The sequence below is a fragment of the Monodelphis domestica genome, chromosome 5 (assembly GCF_027887165.1).
Source record: "Monodelphis domestica isolate mMonDom1 chromosome 5, mMonDom1.pri, whole genome shotgun sequence".
NCBI classification, from domain to species: domain Eukaryota; kingdom Metazoa; phylum Chordata; class Mammalia; order Didelphimorphia; family Didelphidae; genus Monodelphis; species Monodelphis domestica.
The window spans coordinates 61,128,391-61,154,201 of record NC_077231.1 but is presented as its reverse complement, the minus strand read 5'-3'; the positions used below and the strand labels follow the sequence as shown (position 1 = coordinate 61,154,201).

At 35.8% G+C, this 25,811-nt stretch overlaps 1 protein-coding gene across 21 annotated transcripts in view; it reads left to right on the top strand.

Annotated features, from left to right (window-relative positions):
• Window positions 1-25,811, top strand: part of PPFIA2 (PTPRF interacting protein alpha 2) — a 654,901-nt gene that overhangs the window by 565,930 nt on the left and 63,160 nt on the right. For 19 of the 21 annotated variants that reach the window (XM_056798558.1, XM_056798566.1, XM_056798564.1 and 16 more), the window contains 4 exons: window positions 4,213-4,242; window positions 7,406-7,536; window positions 10,499-10,653; window positions 22,104-22,197. In XM_056798558.1, the coding sequence (XP_056654536.1) occupies window positions 4,213-4,242; window positions 7,406-7,536; window positions 10,499-10,653; window positions 22,104-22,197 (410 nt within the window). The remainder of the gene's footprint in view (window positions 1-4,212; window positions 4,243-7,405; window positions 7,537-10,498; window positions 10,654-22,103; window positions 22,198-25,811) is intronic. The other 2 variants (XM_056798574.1, XM_056798572.1) reach the window with 1 other exon arrangement.

The following is a 25,811-nucleotide window of genomic DNA, read 5'->3' as shown; positions in this document are numbered from 1 at the left end:
GTCCTGAGTAGCAATATGGAGCCAGCATTGCATAGAGCAGCTTGTTTTTAAGAAATTCTAAGAAATGCATGCAGCAGTATATTTTTTAGTAGCATAGCCTTGATAAATCCAATCATTTCTGGGGCAGAATAAAGTCTCAAAGAAGACCTATGGGGAAATAATTTAATACAGGAGTGCAGAGGCTGGGCTAGCTAGCAGTTGTTCTTTTAATGGATTCTGCTCAAGAGGAGACAACACTGTCACATAGAAGCCAAGAAAGCAACTGAGGTCTTTGATTGGAGTCCAAGAATTAGGAGGAGAGAGACTTGCTCTCCCCTTGCCTGATCAAATTACTTCTGCTTTATTGCATCCAATGATACTGGGCTATGATATAGGAATACAATTGATGAACATGGGGATCATGAAGCAGGAAAACACTCCAGAAATTGTGCCAAGCCATTTACAAGTATTTCATTTAATCCTCACAACAATCCAGAGAGATAGGTACTATTATCCTCACTTTATATTTAAGGAAACTGAGGCAAATGAAAGTTAAGTTACTTATTCAGGCTCACATAGCCAGTGCCCAAAGCCAGATATGATCTCAGGTCTTCCTCACTACAATCCCAGCCTTTTTTAGGGGTTAGGAGAGCTGTTAAAATACCCCTAATGAAAAATGTCAGCATTTCAATTCAGCAGCATCAGATAGAGACATTTTTTTGGAAGAGCAACTGATGGACTCCAGATATTTCTATATACATATCATCATGAATGGAAATGCAAATTAATGAAATATTCCTTAACATTTTAAACTGTAACAGAATCACAGATTTTAGGAAAAGCACAAAAGCACAAAAAAATGAGAAAGAATCAGTGAGACTTTGAGGGTCTTGAACTCATGTGACTTTTCTAAAGTCCAAACAGCAGAGTCTTGGAAGATTTGAGGGAACATCCAAAATGCCCCAACCAGATAGAATAAAACTTATATTTGAAAGAAATTGTTAGAGAACAGGAAAAAAAAATAGGAAGTCATTCTTGATCTCAGATTTCTTACCAAGGAAGGAAATACAAGAGGGAGATTGGTTGCTCTGATTCAAATGGCCCTATCTCCTGGGGAAAAAGGTGCCCTTTGCACCCATGTACTCCTTTTCACCAATACACATAGCAGAATATTCTGGGAAGGGTCAAAGGAAATATTCATGTTGATATACTGAGGCTACTGCTTCTACTCTTACCCCATTTTGTTTCACATCTCACATTACATTGTCCCTCTCCTGTGCTCCCTCCCTTCTTTTTTTAACTATTTGACTCTCCCTTTTCATTTTCAACTGCTGCTATAGCTCATATTTTCTTCATTTCAGTGGTTCCTCAGCTCTCCTCTCCTTCCACAGATTATACCTGCCATATGCATGAAATAGATCACATTTGGAGGTTGGAAGGGAAACAACTGTAAGAAGTGTTTCAGGGCTACTAACAAATTTTAGATATTACAATTAAGATATTATTCATCTTAATATGAAAATTAAAGTGTTTTAACAATATTAATATTTAGACACCATTTCTCTGGTTTTAGCAAAATAATAGGTGAATATCCACTAATTGCTCCTGATTCATATACTGCTACTTGACTATGCTTCAGTCCTAAAAATAGCTTCACATTGATTTCATGATGGAGGAAATCAATCTATTTTTAAAAATTTGAAAAATATAGGCAAGATTCTATGCCTCTGGTTATCTGAACTCTGAATGGAGGTGAAGGAGTTTTCTCAAATCTTGTTTTGCAACATACATTTTCGTTTTATAATTGTCAATCATTCAATTTATAATGTATTCATTGTATATATTGTTTTCTTGGGCCTCTTTCTTCTATTCTGCTCAGTTCATAGTTTTCCATGTTTTTATGTATTCATCATAGTTGTCTCTTGCATCAAAGTTATATTCAATTGCATTCATGTATTACAATGTCTTTAATTCTTCCACAATTAACAAGTATTTACTTTGTTTCCTAGGTCTTTGCTATCAGAAAAAGTGCACACATATAGGGGTTCTTAACCTGGGGTCCATGAAGACTTTAAAAATATATTGGTATAGATTAACTTCAAAATAATTGGTTTCCAAGGGCAGCTGGGTGGCTCAGTGGATTGAGAGTCAGACCTAGAAATGGGAGGTCCTAGGTTCAAATCTGGCCTCAGACACTTCCTAGCTGTGTGATCCTGGGCAAGTCACAACCCCCATTGCTTAGCTCTTACCACTTTGCTGCCTTGGAACCAATACAAAGAATTGATTCCAAGGTGGAAGGTAAGGGCTTAAAAAATTGTTTTCCTTTGCAATTTTATATATTTATTCCATGCCTATAAAAGCATTCTTCTAAGAAAGGATCCATAGATTTCATCAGATTGCCAAAGGAATCAATGGTACCCCCCCCCAAAAATAGATTAAGAACCCTTGGGATAAAGGAACAGCCTTAAAGTCTAAGTGGAATAAGTTCAAATCTACCTGTGACCATAATTTCTCAGTGTCTCAGCAAGTAATAGAGGCTTGGAGGATAGCCCTGAATAATGATGAAATCACAGTGCTAGACCAAAAGCAAACCAAAATAAAAAAGGTGGAGGGGAGATAGGTAAGGGAGAATTAGAACTAAGGAAATATATCTTTAAAAATACAGATGCTATAGCTTTGTCCAACTTTATGGTACAACAAATGTTGTCAACAAAATGTTTTTGGGCTCAAAATTAAAATGTAAAAGTCTGGTATGCATATTCTGAGAAATAGGAGACATCTAGCTAAGTCAAGGTTTCTTAGCCTATTTTTGTGACATGGACTCCTTTGGCAATCTACTGAAACCTAAGGACTCCTCAGGAGGAAAAAAAAATTTTTTTAAATTCATAAACATATGATACAAAGGAAGTCAGTTTAAAAATCAAAATATATTTTTCAAAAAAAAGTTAATAGACCTCACATTTAAAAACCACTTATTTTTGTAACATGTTTAAATTAAAATAAGTATTGAATGACTAGATGAATCAATGAACATATATGGAATGAATGATTTTATATGGATTTCTAGGAATTTTAGAAAAACCAAAATGTGGTGATGAATTAGACATTCCAGAACACATATTTTATTATTATTATATTTTTCTTGTAATCAAAGTTTAAGTTTATACATTTTTCTTTTTTCCTAATAGAACTAGCTACCATTTAGGAAGATAAATAACTTGTTGGCTGCTATATTTGTTTATCCCTTTTTATTTTTTTTTCTGAATGTTCCTTAATTTACTTTGACTCCAAATCTTGTGACTGAAATTGATTTCAGATCGGTGAAATTTATTCTAAGGAATTACTATAATTTCAATTGTCTTGAAGCTGACAGTATCATGATCACTGAGAAACATAGCAACTGTAAGTCTATAGTCATATCCAAAACAAAAATAAAAATGTTGTGGAGAGATAAATAATGACTGATGGGTAATTTTAGACCTCAAATGAAAGAGTAACAACAAATATTAATGTTTTTCTACAAAGCCAATTTGACTGAACACCAGCTCACCAATATCTTTGTAGCTAAAATCCATGGACTGTAGAACTTAGAAATTTTCCTAGGTTAATTACCCAATAATGGGTTCATTTGAAAACTTTGTTAATGATTGAAAATCAGTTGTACTTGAGAATTCTAATCTGAAATCTATTAGAAGTTAAGGATAATGATACTTTCTTATAATTCCTGTTATTGGGAAAGGCTGAAGCTGGAAGATTCTTTCAGCTCAAGAGTTTGGAACTTCAGTAGGGCTAATGGCAGTCACTTATCCACACCAAGTCTGGTACCACTATAGTGGACTCATGGGAGTGGGAAGCCACCAAGTTGCCAGAAGAGAGCTAAACTGGTCCAGGTTAGAAATGAAATATCATCTGTGATACTCCAAAGGGAGATCTGCTTGTCAGTGGCCACTACACTTCTAGCCTGGATGAGATAGGGAAATCCTGTAGCCAAAAAGAAAGCAGTCATATATTAGTTTGTTTGTATTGTAATTTTAGATAATTAAACATTTAAAAGTTATCACTAAAAATCTGTCTTAAATTATCATTGGACAATAATTTTGAGATCTATTTGTGAACCTGAAAAATAATTAAGGATAACATGAATATTTTATATCTTATTTAACATTTTCAAATTATGTTCATTAACTAGCTTTTCTTTCTCTTTTTTGTCATTTTTCTTGCTACCAATAACAGCCAAGTGATCTAAGGAAACATCGGAGAAAGGTATAGAATTTTAAATAAATGTTGTTGTGTGAGTATTTAAATGCAATATTGTATTTTTCATTAGGCTAATAAAAATCATATTGCCAATAAAGGCAAGGGAGAAACAATGAATTATGGCACAGTTTCCTAAATTGTTTCAATATGTACATTGAGTCGAATTGCTTGAAAATCCATTAGATATTATTGTTAGAAATTGAATGCAAAACTTGGAACCAAAAACCAGAAATCAGGTGTAGATATTTCAAATCTAGATGTTCTTTACTGTTTTTCCTCAAAAATCAGTGGGAAGGGGGCAGCTGGGTAGCTCAGTGTGTTGAGAGCTAGGCCTAGAGACGGGAGGTCCTAGGTTCAAATCTGGCCTCAGCCACTTCCTAGCTGTGTGACCTTGGGCAAGTCACTTAACCCCCATTGCCTAGCCCTTACCACTCTTCTGCCTTGGAGCCAATAAACAGTATTGACTCCAAGACAGAAGGTAAGGGTTTTTATTAAAAAAAAAATCAGTGGGAAGAGTGCCAGATTTTTGATCTAAGTTCAAATTGTACCTATGCCCACTTAATACTTATTTGGGCAAATTGTCTGACTTCTTGAGGCTTGAATTTACCCATACAGATTTATTTTGACCTCTAAGTTTTATGATCTAAAATTGCACACATTATCCATATTAGAAAAACCTAGGCATATAATTTCTGCAAAAAAGAAAGAGAGAAAGAAAGAAAGAAAGAAAGAAAGAAAGAAAGAAAGAAAGAAAGAAAGAAAGAAAGAAAGAAAGAAAGAAAGAAAGAAAGAAAGAAAGAAAGAAAGAAAGAAAGAAAGAAAGGCTAATAAATCACTGTATAGCCAAAGAAGAAAATAGCATGGAGTCTAATTCTGAATAACAAAACAAAGCAAGTAATCTAGAAAAATATATATTAAAAATCCAAAGTGGGCTTAAGAATTAATCTTCTAAAAGAATAACAGTTTCATACAGCTAACCAAGTTGTCAATTTTGCATTTGTAATGAAATTCACATTGGAAATACAAAACATATATTACTATCACATGGCATGCAGTCAACCAGTTAAGTTATTCAATCAGAATGTATTTCAAGACTTTATTTTCAGTACTTAGGCTAGATCAAAAAGAAGACAAATCTTAAAAGTATTTTACCCCTCCCCTACCTAAATCCATGACTTCTAGAAGCTAGAAATAGACAACTCGCAGAATATGAAAATACAAGTATAAAAGTAGCCTATCCAAGGCTTCCAGTACAAGTTGTCACCAAATATTTGTCTTTATTATTTTAGTATTGAAGTAATTTTCCCTATAAAATAGTTAATTATATCTTTATTTTGAAATATTTGTTTCTGCTATATTAAGAAAAAATCACCCTTTCCGTATCTTTAACAACTTCTATGTAATATAAGGGAGAGAAATGACAATGTTGTAGAAAATGATATCCCATTGATGTAATACTGTTGGTCTCCTTGAATAGGCATCTGTTCACTTATAGAGAGTAATCTGGGGGGAAAAGAGGAATCTGGTCTTCCAAACAAACTATATTTAATTAATTTGTTCCTGGCAATTTTTATGCCCATCTCCTTGTGAAGTGGATCTTAGTGAATCCCCTAGTAGAAATAAAAGAATCTGATTATCATTCAGGATTGTTCTGCCAAGTCTTTTACTTTGTATTAAAAACAATATCTTTTCAATTCTTTAGTAAGTCCACGAACTGTGGTGGACTAGCTAATTTTATGTTTATTTCTCTGAAGTTCTACCACCTCTGTTTTTCTCCCAGTTCTTATCTTCCTCAGACTTTATTTCCTACTCTGCCAAAGATGTTGAAAGAAATAAACTATAACAATATGATTATAGGTACCCATGACATTGTTCTTTCTGTCCACAGTTAATAGAGTGAGACAAACATCTTTTCATAGTACCAATTAAAGTCTTTTGGTCTAAAGAACGAAAAATGACCTTGTCTGTAAAGTTTCTTTGGAGAGTAGACCAAAACATCAAGAGTAGTTACAGGGAACTGTGAGAGTTTTATGTGCCAAGATAGAAAACTAAAACCAGAATAGAAAGAATAGATGAACCTAGGACCAACAAGAATTTGAGAAAACAGAAGATAAGTGGTCGAGGCATCAAGTTAAAAAATTTAACATTGGTGTCATGGTAAAAATATTTCAGTTTTACAGTTTCTCAGTTTATATAGTTTATATAGTTTCTCAGATTTAGACCTCATTTCAAGTCTAAACCAAATTTACTCGTTTTCTCACTTTCCTCAGGAAATATTCATGTCCTTTTCCCCTGATCATGTGAGGTGCCCCTTCCTACCCATCTCACTAATTCCCTAGAAATTAGCTATGGCAGCAGAAGGCTTATTGCCCACATTATTCTAATTTGGAAGTGACTATCTTTCAGACTCTTCTTTCAATAGTTAGTTGGCCCAAGAACATCAGTTTCTTAACTATTCCAATGAAATTTTAAGGAATGGCACAGGAGGTGCTTAATAAATGGTAGTTGATTGGCAAATGCAAATTTTGTCTTATTTATAAAAATGAGGCTTTCAATTAAGTTATTTTATATATATAACTATATATGTATATGTGTGTGTGCAATTTCACCAATATAATTTGGATAGTGCAACTGTATGATTTTTCAGAATTATGGTATTTTTCTCAGGTTCATATCTAGAGAAGTTTTTGGCCATTAAGGACAATGCCTTGTTTGCTTCTCCATCTCTTTCTGAGGCTTGTATTTCCCAGCACTTAGCTCAGCACCTGACACATAATAGATATTTAATAAATTTTTATCCTTTGCTTGATTGATGTTCAAAAATAAACACTTGTTTCATTTCATACCTTCCTCACTAGACTCTGAGCTGTTCAAGGACAGAGAAGCTTGCCTTTGGAACTTTTATATCTCCCACAATACCTGAAAAATATCTTGCTTATTACCACCAGTCAGCTATTTATTGAGTGGGACTGGATAGACTGGGATGTAACAAAGTGGAACTAGATGAAATTGAAGCTGTTTAGAATCAGTTCCTATAGACCTATTTATTTATTATTTATTTTATTTTATTTTTATACGTTCTGGGGTAGATCTGTATATTTTTGCAATTATTTAAAAAACATAATTAAGGGAGGAAAGGTTTTATCATATCACACATTTTTGACCCTAGATTGCAGTAGTTGAAGAAGATGGTCGTGAAGATAAAGCAACAATAAAATGTGAAACATCTCCTCCCCCAACACCAAGAGCCATCAGAATGACCCATACCCTTCCTTCCTCATATCACAATGATGCCCGAAGGTAAGAGTATTCTTGCCCACAAGCCTGTTCTTCTTTAGAAATCCCTACTGCATGCAATTCAAGAATGTTGACTTACGTGGAAATTGACAATAAATCCTGCTAGAAGGAATGAATCTTTGTGATGACAGAAAGTTGGACTTATTGAAATGAGCTGTATTCATTGACATGGAACTAACATTGAGCCAAATATTTGGAAGAAAGAGTTCACTCAGTAGTTGTAACTAGGAAAATCACTTAATCTCTCTCTTGCTCAGTTTCCCCAATCTGTAAAATAGGAAGGTTCATATTGAGAAGCTATATTAAAATATTTATAATGTGCTTTACACAGTGCCTGACACAGAGTTCTTCCCAATCACCTCTGTGTTACCATTCAAAGACACTATTAATAAAGTAGTTTGTAGGTATTAAACTATTTCGTATCCTGATTGTGACTTCAAACCAAATAGTTTAAAATTGTATTTTTAAGGCCTAACATAGTATAGTTATAGAAAAATATTCTTAAAATTTTTGTAAATGTAAAAATTTTGTAAATTAAAACAGCAGCTTCAGCTCCATCCCTGGTTGTTGTCATTTTCATACAAAATATATATGCTAGGATAGAAAGGGATCTTAGGGGTTGACCATACACCATATTTTACAGGTGAGAAAAATCAAATTTGGAGATGTTATTAATGTATATTGTAAGATCACAGGATTGGAGCTAGAAGGAAATCTCTAGAGGTTTATACATAATATTATGTAATTTTATGCATAATGTATAGTATATCCAAAAAGTCTTGGTACATTTTTCAGCTCCCTCTTTCTCTCCCTCCCTCCCTCCCTTCCTCCCTCTCTCTCTGTCTCTCTCTGTCTCCTCTCTCTCTCTCTCCCTCTCTCTCTCTCTCCTCTCTCTCTCTCTCTCTCTCTCTCTCTCTCTCTCTCTCTCTCTCTCTCTCTCTCTCTCTCTCTCTCTCTCTCTCTCTCTCTCTCTCTCTCTCCCACTCCCTCTTTGTCCTTGCCTCTCCCTCCCTCTGTCTCTGCCCTCCCTCTCTGTCTCTTTTTCTCTGTCTCTGCCTCTCCCTCCCTCTGTCTCTATCCCCCCCTTTCTCCCTCTCTCTATCTCATTGTCTCTCTCTTTTTCCCTCCCTCCCCCCTCTCTCTCTTTGCCTCTCTCTCTTGGTCTTGTTCTCACTTTCTCCCTCTCTCTCTCCCTCTCTGACTTTGTCTCTGTCTCTCTCTGCCCCCCATGTAGGTTTGTATCATGCACATATGTGCATAGACATGTATGCATAAACACACATATATGTATTATTAATAACTAGATAGCATTCATGTATATATTACATATGTGAGAGTGTGTATGTAGGTATATTCACATATATATATATATATATATATATATAATAGGTCCTCATTTTAAATTAACTCAATACATATGAATTCAAGTATATGTGGTTGACCATAAAAAAAGAAAGGGAGAAAAACATGTCAGATGACCATTTTTAATTACTCACTAAACCCAAGCCATTTTCCCAAGTGGTGTAAAACCTCTCAGCAGCTCACCTTATCAATCACACTCATTTTCCCTCTGAAAAGTGTTAGTGTGAGTCATGATGTTGTGTTGTGCATTCGTCTTTTTCTGGAGTTCTCTCGTGTAACAAGTCCTGTCTGCGTCAGAGCCGCACGTCTCTTTGTTTCATGAATGCTATCGAGTTATTAATAATGGCCTCAAGGTATAAGAACAGTGATGCTAGTAGCTTTGATGAGCCTACGAAAAGGCAAAAAGTGCCTAGATATGTTTGAATAGGAAAAAGTCATGTAAATAAGGGAATTTGCCATTACATGTAATTTCAACTTTCTTAGAAGAGTCTTGGACCACAGCGGTCACATAAAGTGAGATCCTGCTGCATAACCTACAGTGTATCCCAGTAATCTTAGTGTAGCTTTCAGCTGTTGATGTTTTAAAATGCCCTGAGAATTTGAGGCCAAAATTTGTATAAATAAGTATTTATATGGTTCTTTAACACTTTGCATAGAGGATCTCATTTTATCCACAAAACATTTCTTTGAGATGGGCGACATTATTGTCTCCATTTTACACATGAGAAAACTGGCAGAGGTTGAGCAAATTGCCTCTGATTCATTGGTCAATGGCACAATGTATTAAGGCAGAATTCAACCTTAAATCTTCTCTTTCTACTACCTCATCTGGCTGCTAGAGCAATCTTCAATACTATAGTCAGTTTTTATCCATAATCAATTCATTCATGATGATTATTTTTACAGTTTTACCCATTATTTTTACAATATACATACAAGGAAGCAGAGGTCCATTGGGTAAAAAGTCATGATGTATAGAGAAAGGAACTCCAGATTTGAAGCCAGGTCAGGGCTGAATTTGTGTCCAAATTTTGGCTTTGATAATTTCTTGTGTGATATTGAGCAACTGAATGAAATTTTAAAGGCTTTCCTTTCTTCATCTATAAAATAAGAAGCAGACTACCTAGAGGTGCTGAACCCTTTGTGGTACATGACTCTTTTTCAGAATCATGGGGGTATTTCTATTCGCAATTGAAGGAAATGCCAACAGATAGTTGGTAATAAAAACGTGAATTTTTCCCTGACAGACCCCCTGAAATCTACCCTGCATTTCTTTAGAGTTGATGGTTATGAAGCTTTGAACTAGATGATCTCTAAGGTAGATTCCAGGTCTGAGTCACTTAATTAAGTCACTAAATTGCCCAAGGTTCTACAGTAAATCTGTATTCAAATTGGTCTTTTAAACTCCAAACCGGTGCTCTTTCCACAAATAGTAAAATCACTAGCATGGACCAAATGAGGTGAGAGCTGAAAAGGCGGGAGGAAATTTAGAAAGGAGAGAAGAAAGAGTCTCTGCTTCTCTTCTGCACAATGTAGTTTAAAACAAAGGAATCCTGTATCACAGAGCATCACAATGACATCCCCATGGTTTAATGTTTTTCAGTAGTTTGCCTGTGTCCCTGGAACCTGACAGCATCGGTCTTGGCAGTGCCAATAGCAGCCAAGATTCCCTCCACAAAGCCCCCAAAAAGAAAGGAATCAAGTCTTCAATAGGTCGCTTGTTTGGTAAAAAAGAGAAGGCCCGGCTTGGACAACTCAGTAAGGAACTGCACTGCATTATCTTTCCGCTCTCAGGTTCAGTTATTTTGGTGGGTCTGTCTATCTGAACTGCAGGTTTTCTTCTTTAGACATTTTTCTATTGGTTTGTTTTTAAATCTTTCCACTCTACAAAGTTGTGTTGATGGCCAGACTTGTGTTATATTTAAAATAGTTGTCTGCCATAAACTGTGGCAGTTAAAAGAGTTAATGCTATAAACTGTGGCGATTAAAAGAAATGGTTGACAATATAAACTGTAATAATTAAAATGGTTGAGGTTGTAAACTGTAGTGAGTAAAATAGTGGAAGATAGATATAAGAGTGGGTGAGTAAATTTGACTGCAGAAAATATGTTTCACTACAGTGTCTTGGTTTTAAATCAAATATAAGGTGGTCACCAGGGAAATATTCCCAATTATGAATATACCCAAGTCAACTGGGTTTTATAGAGATTTAGTTAATAATACAATGAGGAATTAAAGAAAAGAGAGAAAGAGAGAAAAAGGAAATAAGTATGAAGGGCCTTAAGCCAATATGGCCTAGACCTGAGTCTTAAGAGAGAGAGATCAGTCAGTCTTTTATCACTCACCACAAGGTCTGTCTACGCAAGGATTCTAGTGACAGAGTCTCCTCAGAGAGAGTTCCAGCCAGAGTCCTCCTCAAAGAGCCTTCCAGCCAGAGACTGTTTCAAAGGGCCTCTCTCACGAGCCTCCAGAGGGACAGAGTCCCCTCAGAGGAGCTCCAGCGAGACCTCCTTAGAGATTGTCCTCCAAGAGCTTCCCTTCTCCAGAGCCTTTCTCAAGGGATCCTCCAAAAGGATTCCTCTCAAGCAATTCTCCAAAAGGATTTTCATAAGAGATTCTGCTTTTTCTTATATAGGGGGTTTTCTCCTATGTTACCTCCCCTAAGTTATTCCATCTACCAATCACAGTAGACGTTTTCCAAAGGACAGCCCATTCTTAATTCACTGCTGGGTCGACTAATCCCTTTAGTACGTTTGACTCAGAAAAAACACTGCTGGGTTGACTAATCCCTTTAGTAAGTTTGAACCTGAAAAAACTTCTGAATAAGTTTTCACCTCTTTGCTCCAGGCAAGTTTACAAGTTGCCAGACCTTTAATAGGTACTTAGCACCCCATTGTATTAATTCTAAAAATAGGCATGGCTTAAAGAACTTTTTGCCTCATTATAAGTATGATTTAAAGTACTTTCATTGTTTAGCAAGGAGTTTTCTACCCTAAAGCAGTCTTAAGTACTGGTGGAGTAGAGGTCCTCCCATTTCTGATCCAAGTGGAGTTCTCACTGTCAAAATGGGGAATGTTCCCAGTAGGGAATTGTTCCAATGGAGAATTCCCCAATGTGGACATTTTTAACATTCACAAGTCAGAAATTTCAAGATTTATACTTGGGCCCAGTTCTGCTCTGGTATTATTTATTTTTTTAAACAAAAGTTCTGATAAATGTTATGTTAAGGAGAATTTCATAATGTTTTCCATTTCAGTTATTTATTCTTCTCTAACACAATATTATAAGTAATTTTGTTATGGCCTTTCTTTAAAACAAAAGATTTTAAACAATTTTAATTTTTTGCATTTAAATTTAAATTGCATTAAATTTACATTTATTTTTAAAATTTTTTTAAATATTAAATAAAATTAAGCAATTAGAGCTGACTGTGAAGATCCTAGGGAAAAAATGCACTTGTGGGACTCAAATAAAATAAAAGCCCCAAGAAAGCATGATAACTAATTATTTATGGAGCATTTATTAAATGCCTGGTATCTGGTAGGTATTGTACTGTGTACTTAGAATGGGAAAAATAAAAGAAACTTTCTGCTTTCAGGGAGTGTCCAGTTTATAGGGAAAATGAATGTGTACACATATAAATACATACAGGATATATATTCAGAATGAAAGCTGGAAATGATGGGCAAAGAACTGTAATACATAAAAAGATCAAGAAAGATTTTATAAAAGCTAATATTTGATAAGGTCAATGCAGGAAACTAGAGATTCTAATATTCAGTATTTATTAAGCTCCTATTATATGCCAGGCACTCTGTCTCAGGGACATGGATACAAAGAATGAGATCATCCTTACTCTCAAGAAATCTGTTTTCTAATGACAGAGATGAGTATAGATATAGGTATATTGAGAATAAGCATAAAGAGAATAAATACTAGATATTCAGGAATAGCTGGCAGTTTACTGCAAGAAATAGAAGAGAAAGAATGGAGAAGGCTTCATGGAAAGAGTGATGCTAAAACTATGTCTGGAAGAAAGAGGGAAAATCTATTAAGAAAATAAAGGAGAGATCATTTCCCAGGCAAGAAATGGGTAGAATTCTGTGTGCAGGGAAAGAGGAGGAAACTTATTCAGACTGATTTGTGGCATGCTGAAAAGAAATAATATTCAGAGAAGTTGGAATGATAGGTTGGGACCAAATAATTAATGGTTTTAAAAGTCAAATGGAGAAGATTATATATTATCCTGGAGGTATTACTGAGCCACTAAAGTTTATTATGTAAGGGAGTGACATGGTCTTTTCCTGAAGGAAAATCCTTTGACAGATTGTGGAAGATGGACTGGGAAGGGGGGGGGGACAGGACAAATGGAATTGGATGCCCGATACTTAGGTCTCTGAGTCATGTGTAGGGATCATCTCACATAGAGATGATAATTAAACCCATGGAAGTTGATACTTTTAATGAGAGAAGAGAGGGCCCATGAGAGAGTCTTGAGGAACACAAACAATTGGAAGCATCTTTTACTGATGAACCTGCAGAAATAGAGAAGGACTTGAGGAAGTTAGGAGGAACATGAACAAATGACAGTGTCATGATGATTCCTGAAGGGAGAATATCCATAAGGAGAGGGTGTTCAAGTCAGCTGCTGCAGAGACCTTAAGAAGGATGAAAACAGAAAAAGCCATCATATTTAACAATTAAGACTTCACCAGACTTCCGGGTAAGCATGGCAGTCTAGACGCAGGACACTTCCTCTCCCCAGCACCCAACGAAATAGACTACCTCAAAAGAATATAAAAAACATTTTCAGAAGAATGGAGGGACTCAACAGTAGGGCGCAGCATTGAAGGTACATGGGGTTTGAGCATTTCCACACTATAAGAGGGTGAAAAAGCTCCCACCCAAAACATGAGCTAATCTACTCCCCGCCCCACCCGAAGGAACCAGAGTCACAGCCAGCACATGCCAGAATCAGCAAGGAGTGAGGGACACCTCTAGAGTGAGCAAGGGGCACTTCTATGTCCTTGGGAGCTGACTAAGACTACTGGGGATCTACCCCTGAGAGCAGTTACAATGGAAAGCCCTTCACACTAGGGAGCACAGACTTTGGTTGCTCTTGCAAACAGCAAAGGCCGTGGAGATTCTAGAGCTTGCCTCAGGCAAAAACCTTGCTCCTTAACTCTATAAACAGAGAACCTGCCCATCTCAATCAGATTTCTGACTAAAAAGGGAAGGAAAAACCAACACCGGGATGGCTAATTGTGCCCAGGACCAACAAACACCTTCCAAGAAAAACAGGAAGAGGCATTGACCCTGGAAAATTTTTCAGAGGGAAAACTCAGGCTACAGAGGAAAAAGAAGAAGAAATTCAAACAAAATCAAAACTTTCAAAAACAATGGAAATTGTCCACAAGCTCTGGAAGAATTCAAATTGGAGCTTATCAAAAAGATGGAAGTTGTCTGGCAAGAAAAGTAGGAAATAATTCAAAGAGAAAATAAAAGTCTAAGGGACAAGAACTCCTAATTGGAGAAATAGCTGGAAGCCACAAAGAGCAGGATAGACCAAACTTAAAAGGAAAACTAGTCTTTAAAGAACAGAATTAGGCAATTGGAAGACAATGATCTTGCAAAACAGCAAGAATTTATAGAGCAAAGTCAAAAGACTAACATACTAGAAGAAAACATAAAATATCTCACTGACAAGGTGACAGATCAGGAAAACAGAGGAAGGAGAGACAATTTGAGAATCATTGGTCTACCTGAAAAGCCAGAAATAAACAGAAAACTTGACATCATAATATAAGAATTCATCCAAGAAAATTGCCCTGATGTTCTTGAACAAGGGGTCAAAATAGACATTGAAAGAGTTAATCGAACACCCTCTATACTAAATCCCCAAAAGACAACTCCCAGGAATGTAATTGCCAAATTCCAAATCTTTCAAGCTAAGAAGAAAATACTACAAGAAGCCAAAAAGAGACAATTCAGATACCAAGGAGCACCAATCAGGATCACACAAGACCTGGCAGCTTCCACACTAAAGGACCTCAAGACCTGGAACATGATATTCAGGAAGGCAAGAGAACTTGGTCTTCAACCAAATGTCACCTATCCATCAAAACTGACTATATACTTCCAGGGGAAAGTATGGGCATTCAACAAATTATAAGATTTTCAAGTATTTTTTTAAAAAAGACCAGAACTAACTGGAAAGTATGATATCCAAACACAAAGACCAAGAGAAACATGAAAAGGTAAACATGAAAGAAAGGGAAAAGGAGAAAAAAAATTAATTCAAACTCTTTTCTTTAAGGGCTACAATTAGATCAAATTATATATATATATATGTATATATATATATATGTATGTATGTATGCATGTATGTATGTATGTATATATATGATGGAGGGGATGTGGCAAAGTTGGGACATTAATTCATTGTTGGTGGAGTTCTGAATTGATCCACCTATTCTGGAGGGCAATTTGGAACTATGCCCAAAGGGCAATAAAAGACTGTCTGCCTTTTGATCTAGCCATAGCACTGCTGGGTTTGTACTCCAAAGAGATAATAAGGAAAAATACCTGTACAAGAATATTCATAGCTGCGCTCTTTGTGGTGGCCAAAAATTGAAAAATGAGGGGATGCCCATCAATTGGGGAATGGCTGAACAAATTGTGGTATATGTTGGTGATGGAATACTATTGTGCTCAAAGGAATATTAAAATGGAGGAATTCCATGGGGACTGGAACAAATTCCAGGAAGTGATGCAGAGTGAGAGGAGCAGAAACAGGAGAACATTATACACAGAGCCTGATACACTCTGGTAAAATCGAACGTAACGGAATTTTCCATTTGTGGCAATGCATTAATCCTGAACAATCCAGAGGGATATAGGAGAAAAAACACTATCCACATTCAGAGGAAAAACTGTGGGAGTAAACACACCAAAGAAAAACAACTGCTTAATGACATGAGTCAAAGGGGATATGATTGGGGATGTAGACTGTGAATGAACATCCTAATGCAAACACCAACAACATGGAAATGGGTTCTGATCAAGAATACATGCAATACCCAGTGGAATTGCGTGTTGGCTATGGGAGGGGTGGGTGGATGGGAGGGAGGAATAAAAAAATGATTTTTGTAACCAAGGAATAATGTTTGAAATTGACCAAATAAGAAAATAATGCCAAAAAAAATAAAGAAAAAAACCACCAAGAATTTTCAAGGGAGTCATTTCAGTTAAGAAATGAATAAAATGGGAAGCCAGAATGCAAAGAGTTAAGGAGTGGTTGAAAAGAGGAGGAAACAGAGACAATGATTATAGAGAGATTTTTTTTTCCAAAGAATATGAGTGAGAAAGTAAGGAGAAGCTGGTTCAGGGTATTTAGAGCCCAGTTATTATTTTTTTAAGGATGGGAAAGTTTGAGGGCAGTAGTGAAGGGACAAGTAAATAGATAGAGAAGAGGTTGCAGATATGTGAGAGGGAATGTTTCAGATATAGTTGAGAAAGGAATGCATTCTGTGTATTGGGTATCTGAATCCACAAAGAAAGATGGAATGTTTTGTCTGACAAACATCAAGAAAGCCAAGTCATTGGGAAAAAAGAGAACCTGAAGAGGAATAACATGTAATTTGGATAAAAGCTTAGGTCTGAACTAAGTAATGAAGGGCTAAAAATATCAAACTGGAGTTTGTCTGGAAACTTGTAAGTTTTTGGTTTTTTTTAACTCTTTAATCATTGGAGTTTCCAACCTTTTGTGGGCACGTGTAGAAAACCAGTAGCATTGGCAGGTGCTGACCAGGGTCAAATATGAAGTTGTTTTACTTTCTCACACAGTCAAAAATGGCAGTAGACACAGACATACAGGACAATCTTTTGCATGATGACTGTCTGACTATAATTTATGGTTGGATCGTCCATCCTCCAAAATTCGTTAGCATTGGAATTTCTCCAAATGCCTGGCTTTACCATGTATTCTTTTCTCTCAATGCCATTGTTGGCACTTCAGCATTCATTATTTCCATGTTATCCTTGAGTTCTGTTTGAGAGGATAGCTAGAGTGTTGGTCTGACTACCAGGAAAGCATTACCTACATCACTAGAGAAAAAATGGAGTGATGGATTCAGTAATACGTTCCTCGGTGCCCAATTTTGTTTTGCAACCCGGGAGAAGTCAGATTTCTTCAAAAGCCAGGCTCCTCACACTTTAGCTTCCTGACACGGCACTGGGAGACTTCCTGAATATTGTCTCTTTGATTACCAATTTGGAACTATAGTCTTAAAAACTCCAGACTTTCCCTGTGTGAAACCCACTCAGAGCATTAGAAGCTAGAGGAAACTCCTCAGCCACCAGCTGAGTGATGAAGTGTTCTTCAGGAGGGGTATTACATTCCTTTGAACTGTCTGCCCCAGGGGAGTAAACTCTCAGGCTAGGGAAGAAAAGTGTTGTATAATTGAGCAAGGGAATAGATTGAGTTCTTCAGTATATAAAAGTAATTTATCAAGATAGATTTCTTGTTTCAGTTTTCTTTTTCTTTTGTCAGCCAGTTGTGTGTTTTGTACTGCCAATTTGTCTTAATTTTTGATATACAGCAACACATACTAAGTAGCTTAAGAGGCTTTTTGGCCAATCACTTTTTCATCTGCAATTTTGTTGATGCCAACACCAAGCCCTGAATTGTTGTGGGTTTTTTTCCTCAACCCCTTCCTTTGTTCCCTCCTTCTAACTTTTTTTGGTGGCTGTTATTGTTGTCAAGCCATTCTTTGAACTTTTGTTACTACTTCGGAATTTTTGGTGGGAGAAGAGAGGAATCAATTTCCTTTGATAATTAGGACAACCGGGGGAAATTTTCAATCTTGGCAGAAGAAGGATGGAAGCTTAACTTCCTCTCACTGCTTTTAGAGGGAGCCAGGTAGCAGATTGGGGAGATCTCTCCACTTCCGGTGAAAGTGCAAACTTGGGAAAGTCACTTAACTTGTTTTCTGTAAAATGGCGGTAACAATAGCTCTTATCATTCCAGATTATTTCAAGGATCAGGTACGACCATTTAAAATCTTTTATAAATCCAAAAGTACTATATAAGTGCTAGTTTTCATGTCTATGTGGGCAGCAAGATGCTGCAGTAAATAGAGCTCATGGCCTGGCATCAGGAAGAACTGAGTTTAAATCTGGCCTCAGATACTTACTAGCTATATGACCCTGGGCAAGTCACTTAATCTTGCTTGCCTCCATATCATAATTTGTAAAATTATCTGGAGAATCAAATGGCAACCCACTCTACTGTCTCTGCAAATAAAACCCCAAATGGGTTCATGAAGAGTTAGAAACAACTGAGAACCACTGAACAACAACAACATGTATATTGGTGAGAGGGGCAGTCAGTAATTAAATTAATTAATTAAGTCTGTTTATTGGAAGATCAAATAAAAAAGCTGAAGCTTACATACTATGGCCATATAATGAGAAGATTGTATTCGTTGGAAAAGATCCTGATGTTGGGAAAGATTAAAGGCAAAACTAGAAGGGGATGGCAGAGGATGAGATGGAAAGCAAAATGACAACCTCAAAAAGACACTTTGAAAGTTTGAAAAGTTTCTTTGGCAACTATTTAAAAGATAAATTACAAGAAAGAGAAACTATGCTTTGTTGCATTTCCATTTCAGTATTTTTAAAAGAATCTTCCCCAAGTAATTTTTATTTATATTCCCTATTAATTTTTTGAATATAAGAATAAAAATGAGATCAACTCATATTATAACACTTTAATATGCAAAATGTCATAAATTGTCTTGTTCTTTGCAACAATCTTGTAAAGGAGATATTGGAAATTTTATTATCCCCATTTTATGGAGAAGAAAATTATGGTTTCCAGAGGCTGCGTGATTTGCCCAAGGTTACATAGCTAGGAGGTAGCAATTACAGAACTGGCACCCATGTTTTACCAGAATGCCATATATGCAGAATTTTTTCCAAGCATCTAATTTTTCTATGATTTGAATTTTTATAGGAATTAAATATCCTACAACTGTTCCAGGATATAATGTAGTCTTTCAGTTTTATGGTGCTTTCCTTCTTTTGATCTATACTCTGACTCATCCCTTAAAACATTATGTTCTTGAAAAAACTCAAATAATAATATAGACTTTCCCTTGTTTTACTATGAAGGGAAGATTCATTCAACCACCTGGTAGCTGAAAATGTTTCAGATTCTATTAAAGAGCTCTCCATCTGGGCTGATTGGAAATTTTATAACTTTTGACTGAATTTGTTCATTCCATATTTTATTATTGCTTGCAGATTATGCATAATAATTTATGAATGCAGTAACTCAAATGTGTGAATGAGAGCAATAAAATACAAGTCTTCACTTACTCTTTGGACTGGAAAATTCACATCTTAAACAATAATCTATAAGAAATACTTTATTCAAAGAGTGGATTACTTTCCCCAGAATAAAAGTTTAGTGACTTACTTAATACTAAGTAACCTTACATTAGTTATAAACACATCTTCATATGGATTGGAGGAGATCAAAGAAATCAAAGTCTTCCATGCTTAAAAAAAAAGTTTGGTGATGCTCATGGAATATAAACATAATTGGATAAGATGTATTTGTCATTCCCAAAACCCAAGTCACCAAATCAGAACAATGTGTTGACGTTTCAGAAGGAAATTGTTTACTTACTCAATACCTCTTAGTACTGGAAGCAAGGATATTAAACTTGTGAGTTTAAATTAAGGGTCTTATCTCTATTTTAGGATTGCCATAGCACTCTCAATGAGATTTCAAAAACCCAAACTCTGACTTTCTATCTTAGTACTAATTCTAAGACAGAAGAACAAGGGCTAGGCAAACAAGGTGACTTGCCCAGGGTCACACAGTTAGGAAGTGTCTGAGGACACATTTGAAGCCAGGTCCTCCTATCTCCAGATCTGCTTCTCTATCCATTGAGCCACCCAGCTGCCCCTCTTCATATAGTCTTGAAGAAGGAGGTAAGTTGTTGTTTTAGAGGAGCTCAATAATGATACCAAAAAATATTGCAAAATTCTTGGCCTTTTTTTGGTGACAGATTTAGCATTGGCTAAACCTCTCTATCTAATCTTGACAGTATCCACAGTTTGAACCTGAACTTTATAACTAAATAAATGCTTTAATATTATCTAATGGTAATGGAGCTTTTTTCCCCCCCTTTAGTTTGACTTCAAGTGTTTTCTGAGTATAACCAATGTTGAAAAAAAGACAGAAGAGAATCCTCATTTTTACAGTTCAGTAGATAATTTATGAGTTAATTATGCACTTAAGAGCCCTGAAAGAAATAATTGCATTGTAAATTGCAATAGTTTTACTGTTAGTGCCCAGCATGTTTTTATTTCTCCCCTTTTCTGCCCTAAGGCTGTGTATTCTCTGTGAACCAATAACACTGGCATGAAACCAAGTGTTTTAGACTGCTGGGGAATGACACTGTCCCCACCAGGGGTTTTTGAAGAAAGTTTTGGGAATTTTTGAAGCACTAATATAAGATGAAAATAATTAGACTGAGTCTAAGAACCATTATTCTTCAGGAAGAAAAAAAACATTTGGCCTCTTAACAGTCAGCACACCTTTTTTCCAGTGTTCTGTCATAGTTGTAAGTTAAAATATCAAATTTAGACTCCTCGGAATAGTGTGTATTTGTGTCCTTTTGTAAGGTTGCAAACGTTCAAGTTTAGACATGGAAGAAGGTAAGAGAAAGAAAGGGGTAGAGGAAGAAGTGGGGGATGGAAAGAGAATAAATTACTAGCAATTCCCTTGTATAAAAGCTTTCCATATCTTTTCCCTTAAATCCAGTTTAATCCCCTTCTGAAATATTTACCTCTCAAACTACCAGAAGCATAGGCTTATTTATATAATTCAGGCCAATTTAACAAATGTACTGTACTAGACATTTGGGCTAAAAATCTGTGATTTACAGTTAGTTGGAGGAGAAAAAGTCAATGGGATTGATACACGTAGCTGTTAAAATATGATTAAAGAGAAATGAAATCTAATACCATGAAAGAGTTTGGGAGTATAAGAGGGCAGGCCAGGGAAAGTATTATGGAAAACCAGCACCTGATCTAGACTTCAGAACTACAAAACTGCATCAATAGTACATGAGTGTGGAGACCATTCCAAGTTTGGAAAAAAAACTTTCAGATGAGGCTCACAACAGCCCTAGAAGATAATTCAATTATTATTATGCCATTTTGCATTAGAGAAATTAAGTGATTTGGATATGATGACAAAAGTAATAAGCATTCGAGGCAAAGATTGATCTCAGCCAGGAAGAAAAATAACTATGGCAAAGGAGGAAATGGTCAATCGAATCAAAGAGCAAACCAGCTTCTGAACTAGAATCATCAGTGATGATGGAAGATGATGGCAAGAGAAGTCAGAGGAATGAGAGGTGAAAGCATTTGATTACTCATTTGGCAGCTTATTGGTGTCCTTGGAGAGAGCATCTTGGGTAGAGATAACTGTCAGACTAAAGAGAGTAAAAGGATGGTAACGAAGTGGAGATACTAATTGGTGACTAGTGTTTTAGAAGTTTAGAAGCAAAAATAAATAAATCAATGGATGGATGGATTGATGGATAAATAAAATATATCTATTTATAATAAATTATGACAATTTATAAATAGATAAATACAAGTTAAACAACAAAGGGGAAAATTAGTTAAGCTCATAGTTTGAGAAGGTAGCATGAACAATAGAAAGGTATTTCTGGCTGTGTTATATTTTGCTTTTTAGAAAGGGGATCATCGACTGGTTTAATAGGGAAAGAAAGGCAAGCTATACGAGCAGGGTTTATTATATACTGGGTTCCATGGACCTGTAGTTCTTAATAACTATTTCAACATGATTAGATATTTCATTCTATGCATGTAAAAACTTTATTTTGAGGAGAGATCTCTGCTTCAGCAAACTGCCAAAGGGATTCGTAGAACAACAACCAAAAAAATAGACCAAGAACTCTTGCTTTTAATAAATTCTCACTTCATGAATAGTACCCTAACCTCCTAAAAAAGTTAGTCCACTCACCTACTACTATTACCTTATTATACTGGAAACAGTGAGACAATCCAGAGTCTGAATGTACCAGAGCTTGTTTACTTTTAAATACCCACTCAGTTTACCATACGTGTATTAATATGATGTAATCCAAAATATTTCTCTACAGGAGGCTTTATGGAGACAGAAGCTGCAGCACAAGAGTCTCTAGGGTTAGGCAAACTTGGAACTCAAGCTGAGAAGGATCGGCGACTAAAGAAAAAGTAAGTTTAATACTTTCTTCTCTCTCAACTAATATTCATGCAAAATTTTAGTAGTTTTAATTATTTGGAGATCAAAACAAGTCACAATTGAAAGATAGAAAGGAAGAATAATGGTTCAATGTTTCCTTGTACTTTAAAAATTATATTCTTAATTCATATTTCCTCCATTTATTGACACAAATTTGAAAATTTTGTATTCAGTTCTAGTAACAATAAATACTTTCTTCAGAAGAGGATTAAGGGCTGAAGAGAGGACTTGTGATTTCATTGTCACACAGGGAACTCCCAGGTGTGGAGTAATTTCCTCTACTGATCTTTCTCTGCAATTAATCCAAGTCCCCTTCCCCTCACCCAAAAAACAAAAACCGTCTGTGTGTGTGTGTGTGTGTGTGTGTATCCTAGACATCCAAAGAAGGAAATTACAATATATGCATCCACAATTGCAGATCCAGTTAGGTAATTTTAATGACTCCAGCATTTCATACTGTATTAGGATGAATCAATATTTCCCCCTGTTCTATCTGCAGTAGGATCAGGTACCTCACTTAATGGTGTCTCTAATTGGAAGAATTAATGACACCCCAACCACCTAATTCCTTGTTTTCTTACAATCAAAGTGCTGGTTAGCATTCTTTAGATCACATATGTAGGAAGAGAAACCTTTTATTGCATCTTTAAAAGAAAGAAAAAATAGAAAGCAGGAGTGTTTTTGTTATCTAGTGAATGTATAATTATTTCAGAATCCCAACAGACCAGTGACTTCTTGTTATACATCTGTCGGGAAACTGACAGTAAATCTTTTCATTCACATAAAATGGATAATGGTTAAATGCCTTGTGAAAGTGATACATTGTGAATCACAGCAGCTGCTAGAAAATAAAGTTGTCTCATAAAGACAGGGAGGAAAAAAAACACGCCTAAAGGAGGCTTCCAATGTCATCTCAGACATCTGTGAGAGGAAGAAAAAGGATGGTTAGAGGAGATACTTTAAAAGCCATGCCATTTCCCCACTTTCCATAATCTGCTCTTTTGCTTATTTCCCTTTTTTCCTGAGATTCATTCTCATGTTTTTTTATAAATCTACAACATTTATTTCCACTCTTCCACCATAAGATCTGAATAATATTCAGCTCCTTATTTAGAGATACCCTTTGAGTCATTCTTATCATGAGCCATTGAATTATTCTTCTAATGGGAATCTGGGAGTTCAAGAATGAATTGTTACCAATGCATCTTTGCCATAGAATTTGACAGACAAAAGAGTGAGAGTCTAGAGACTTTGTTAATATGTCTATTGTAAGACATATTAATGACGCGTGACATATTTTGAAACCTTGAACATTTTTTATCTTTGTTATATGAGAAGTTTAAGATGAGCTAATCCCATATAAATAGAATCGATGAAAGCATCTGAGACTAAAATAATAATTTTTGGTTATTTTGTTATTAAAAGAAGCATATTTCAAGAATAGTTATTACATCTTTTATTTTGTCATGAGATCAATTCACTGTATAATTTAATGCACTGTATATTAGGTTACTTAGCAGTTCCTAAATGCCTCAAATAAAATCATTACCCGAGTCCCCTACATTTTCAGTTGCTAACTTAAGAGCAGATTGTGATACCTTCTAGATACTTACCCGGCATCCTCACAGATACTTAGAGGCAACGATAATAAAATTTGTCTTCAAGTATAAGTGGTGGAAAAGTATCATATGTCACTGATGGGGCCTTCCAGACTGACAGGAAAATGAAATTTCCCTTATTTTTAGTGATGAAGTATAAAGGAAGTGTAAGTATGACTTTGTAATCTGGATAATCGGAGTAAATCTAATAAGCCATTCACTTATACTTGAAACATAAGATGTGCAATATTATACTTGTTCTGTGGCTGGCTTCCAGTTCTTAGTTGAAAATGTCTATCACATTGTTCTCTTACAAACTCAGAGATACCTAGAGGTAATTCATGTTTTGTGCATGTGTGCGTTGTGTGTGTGTGTGTGTGTACATACACAAATTTGTCTGTTAGCTATTAAGTTTTATTCTATTTGTTTTTGGCTGCTTATAGACTTGCCTAAGCCAAGTTGTAGTTTGCTCCCATATTCTTGTCCTCCAGCTATAAATAAGTTACAGATTTAAAAAAAAATTACATACAATAAAACTTTATTTTAAAAGTTTTTTTTAGTTTGAAGCTGTGGGAAAACAGGCAGAACTGTATTGACCTCCTGGATGTCCTTTACTTACCACTTCCCTAAAGTTTTAGCCTAAAAGTAACTCTTAGAACTGAGCACCATCATTATCTGAGCACTTGACAGATGTTTGACTCTCAAAAATCTCTGCCCCTTTACGTCACTATCTAGCCCTTTTGCCCCTCCTTCTCTCAATTCTTCATTCCACTGCAATTTTCTTTCTTCCATACTCTTAATGTAGTAGTTGACGATTCCAATTAAAAACTGTCTTTTATCTTTCACAGATTTTCCTTTTGTTGTGTTATTGTCCATATTTTGACAAACCTGAACCTTTATTTACCCTAGTCCCCCTGTGCTTCTGACATCCTATTTCTATGATCTTGAATACTGTTAGAGAAAGCCATACAAGGGACAATTAAGTCCATGAAAAGAATCATATCATCTGTTCTCAACTAGACCCTCACTGCTGCTTGATAGTCCTTTTATTCTTCCCTGAGCAACTCTATCACATTCCCCAGATCTGTCCATCTCACCCTCTGCTTGCCCATTCCTTGCTGCTTCTCTTTCAACAAATGACATCTCCTTTGACCATATCGAGAACAATCTCCTGTGAGTTTCCTCTTCTTCTCTGTTCCTCACCTCAAGCCTCAGTGTATCACCCCCAATTCTCTCTTTCTTTACTTAATTCAATCTAAGTAAATTCAATAGATATTTTGTATGTGGCCCATGCAAATATTCATTATAGCCAATGCATTGTTCTAGATTCTAGATACACAAAGAAAAAAGATCCAGAGACATCTTCTCTAAATGCACCAATAGGCATTACATTAATATTACATATTAATAACGTACATTAATAACAATTCCTCACTTTCATTTAGAACTTTTATTTTGAAGAAAGAAAAAACATTAACAAGCAGAGGGATTAAAAAAGTGTAGATGGCATCTGGCTTCAAGGAAGCTCAGGAGTATGTAACGTAGATATAAAGATGGAACATTTTCATACTTGAGAGACCTCCCCTGGAAAAGACAGAGATGTACGAGATACAATATTATTTCTGAAAACAGGAAGCAGAACATTTTGGCCAGAATGTAGAATATCCCATCCCTGAGGATGAAGTGACCCTTCTTACACAAGCCAACTCTTCTACTTGAGTCCTTAATTCCTTGATCTGCAGAAAGAGCAGGAAGATCTGAATTAAATTATGCTTTAGACATTTACTAGCTGTTTGATCCTGGGCAAGTCACTTGGCCTCTCCATTTACCAACCCTCCCTTTCCTTGCCTACAAAATTGGAGATTATAATAATTATAATGTATTGTTATGAGGGTGAAACAAGATAGCATGTAAAGAGCTCAGCAAACCTAAAAGCCTTCTCTAAATGCTAGTTATTAACTGTTATTATAATCACCCCATCTACTTCA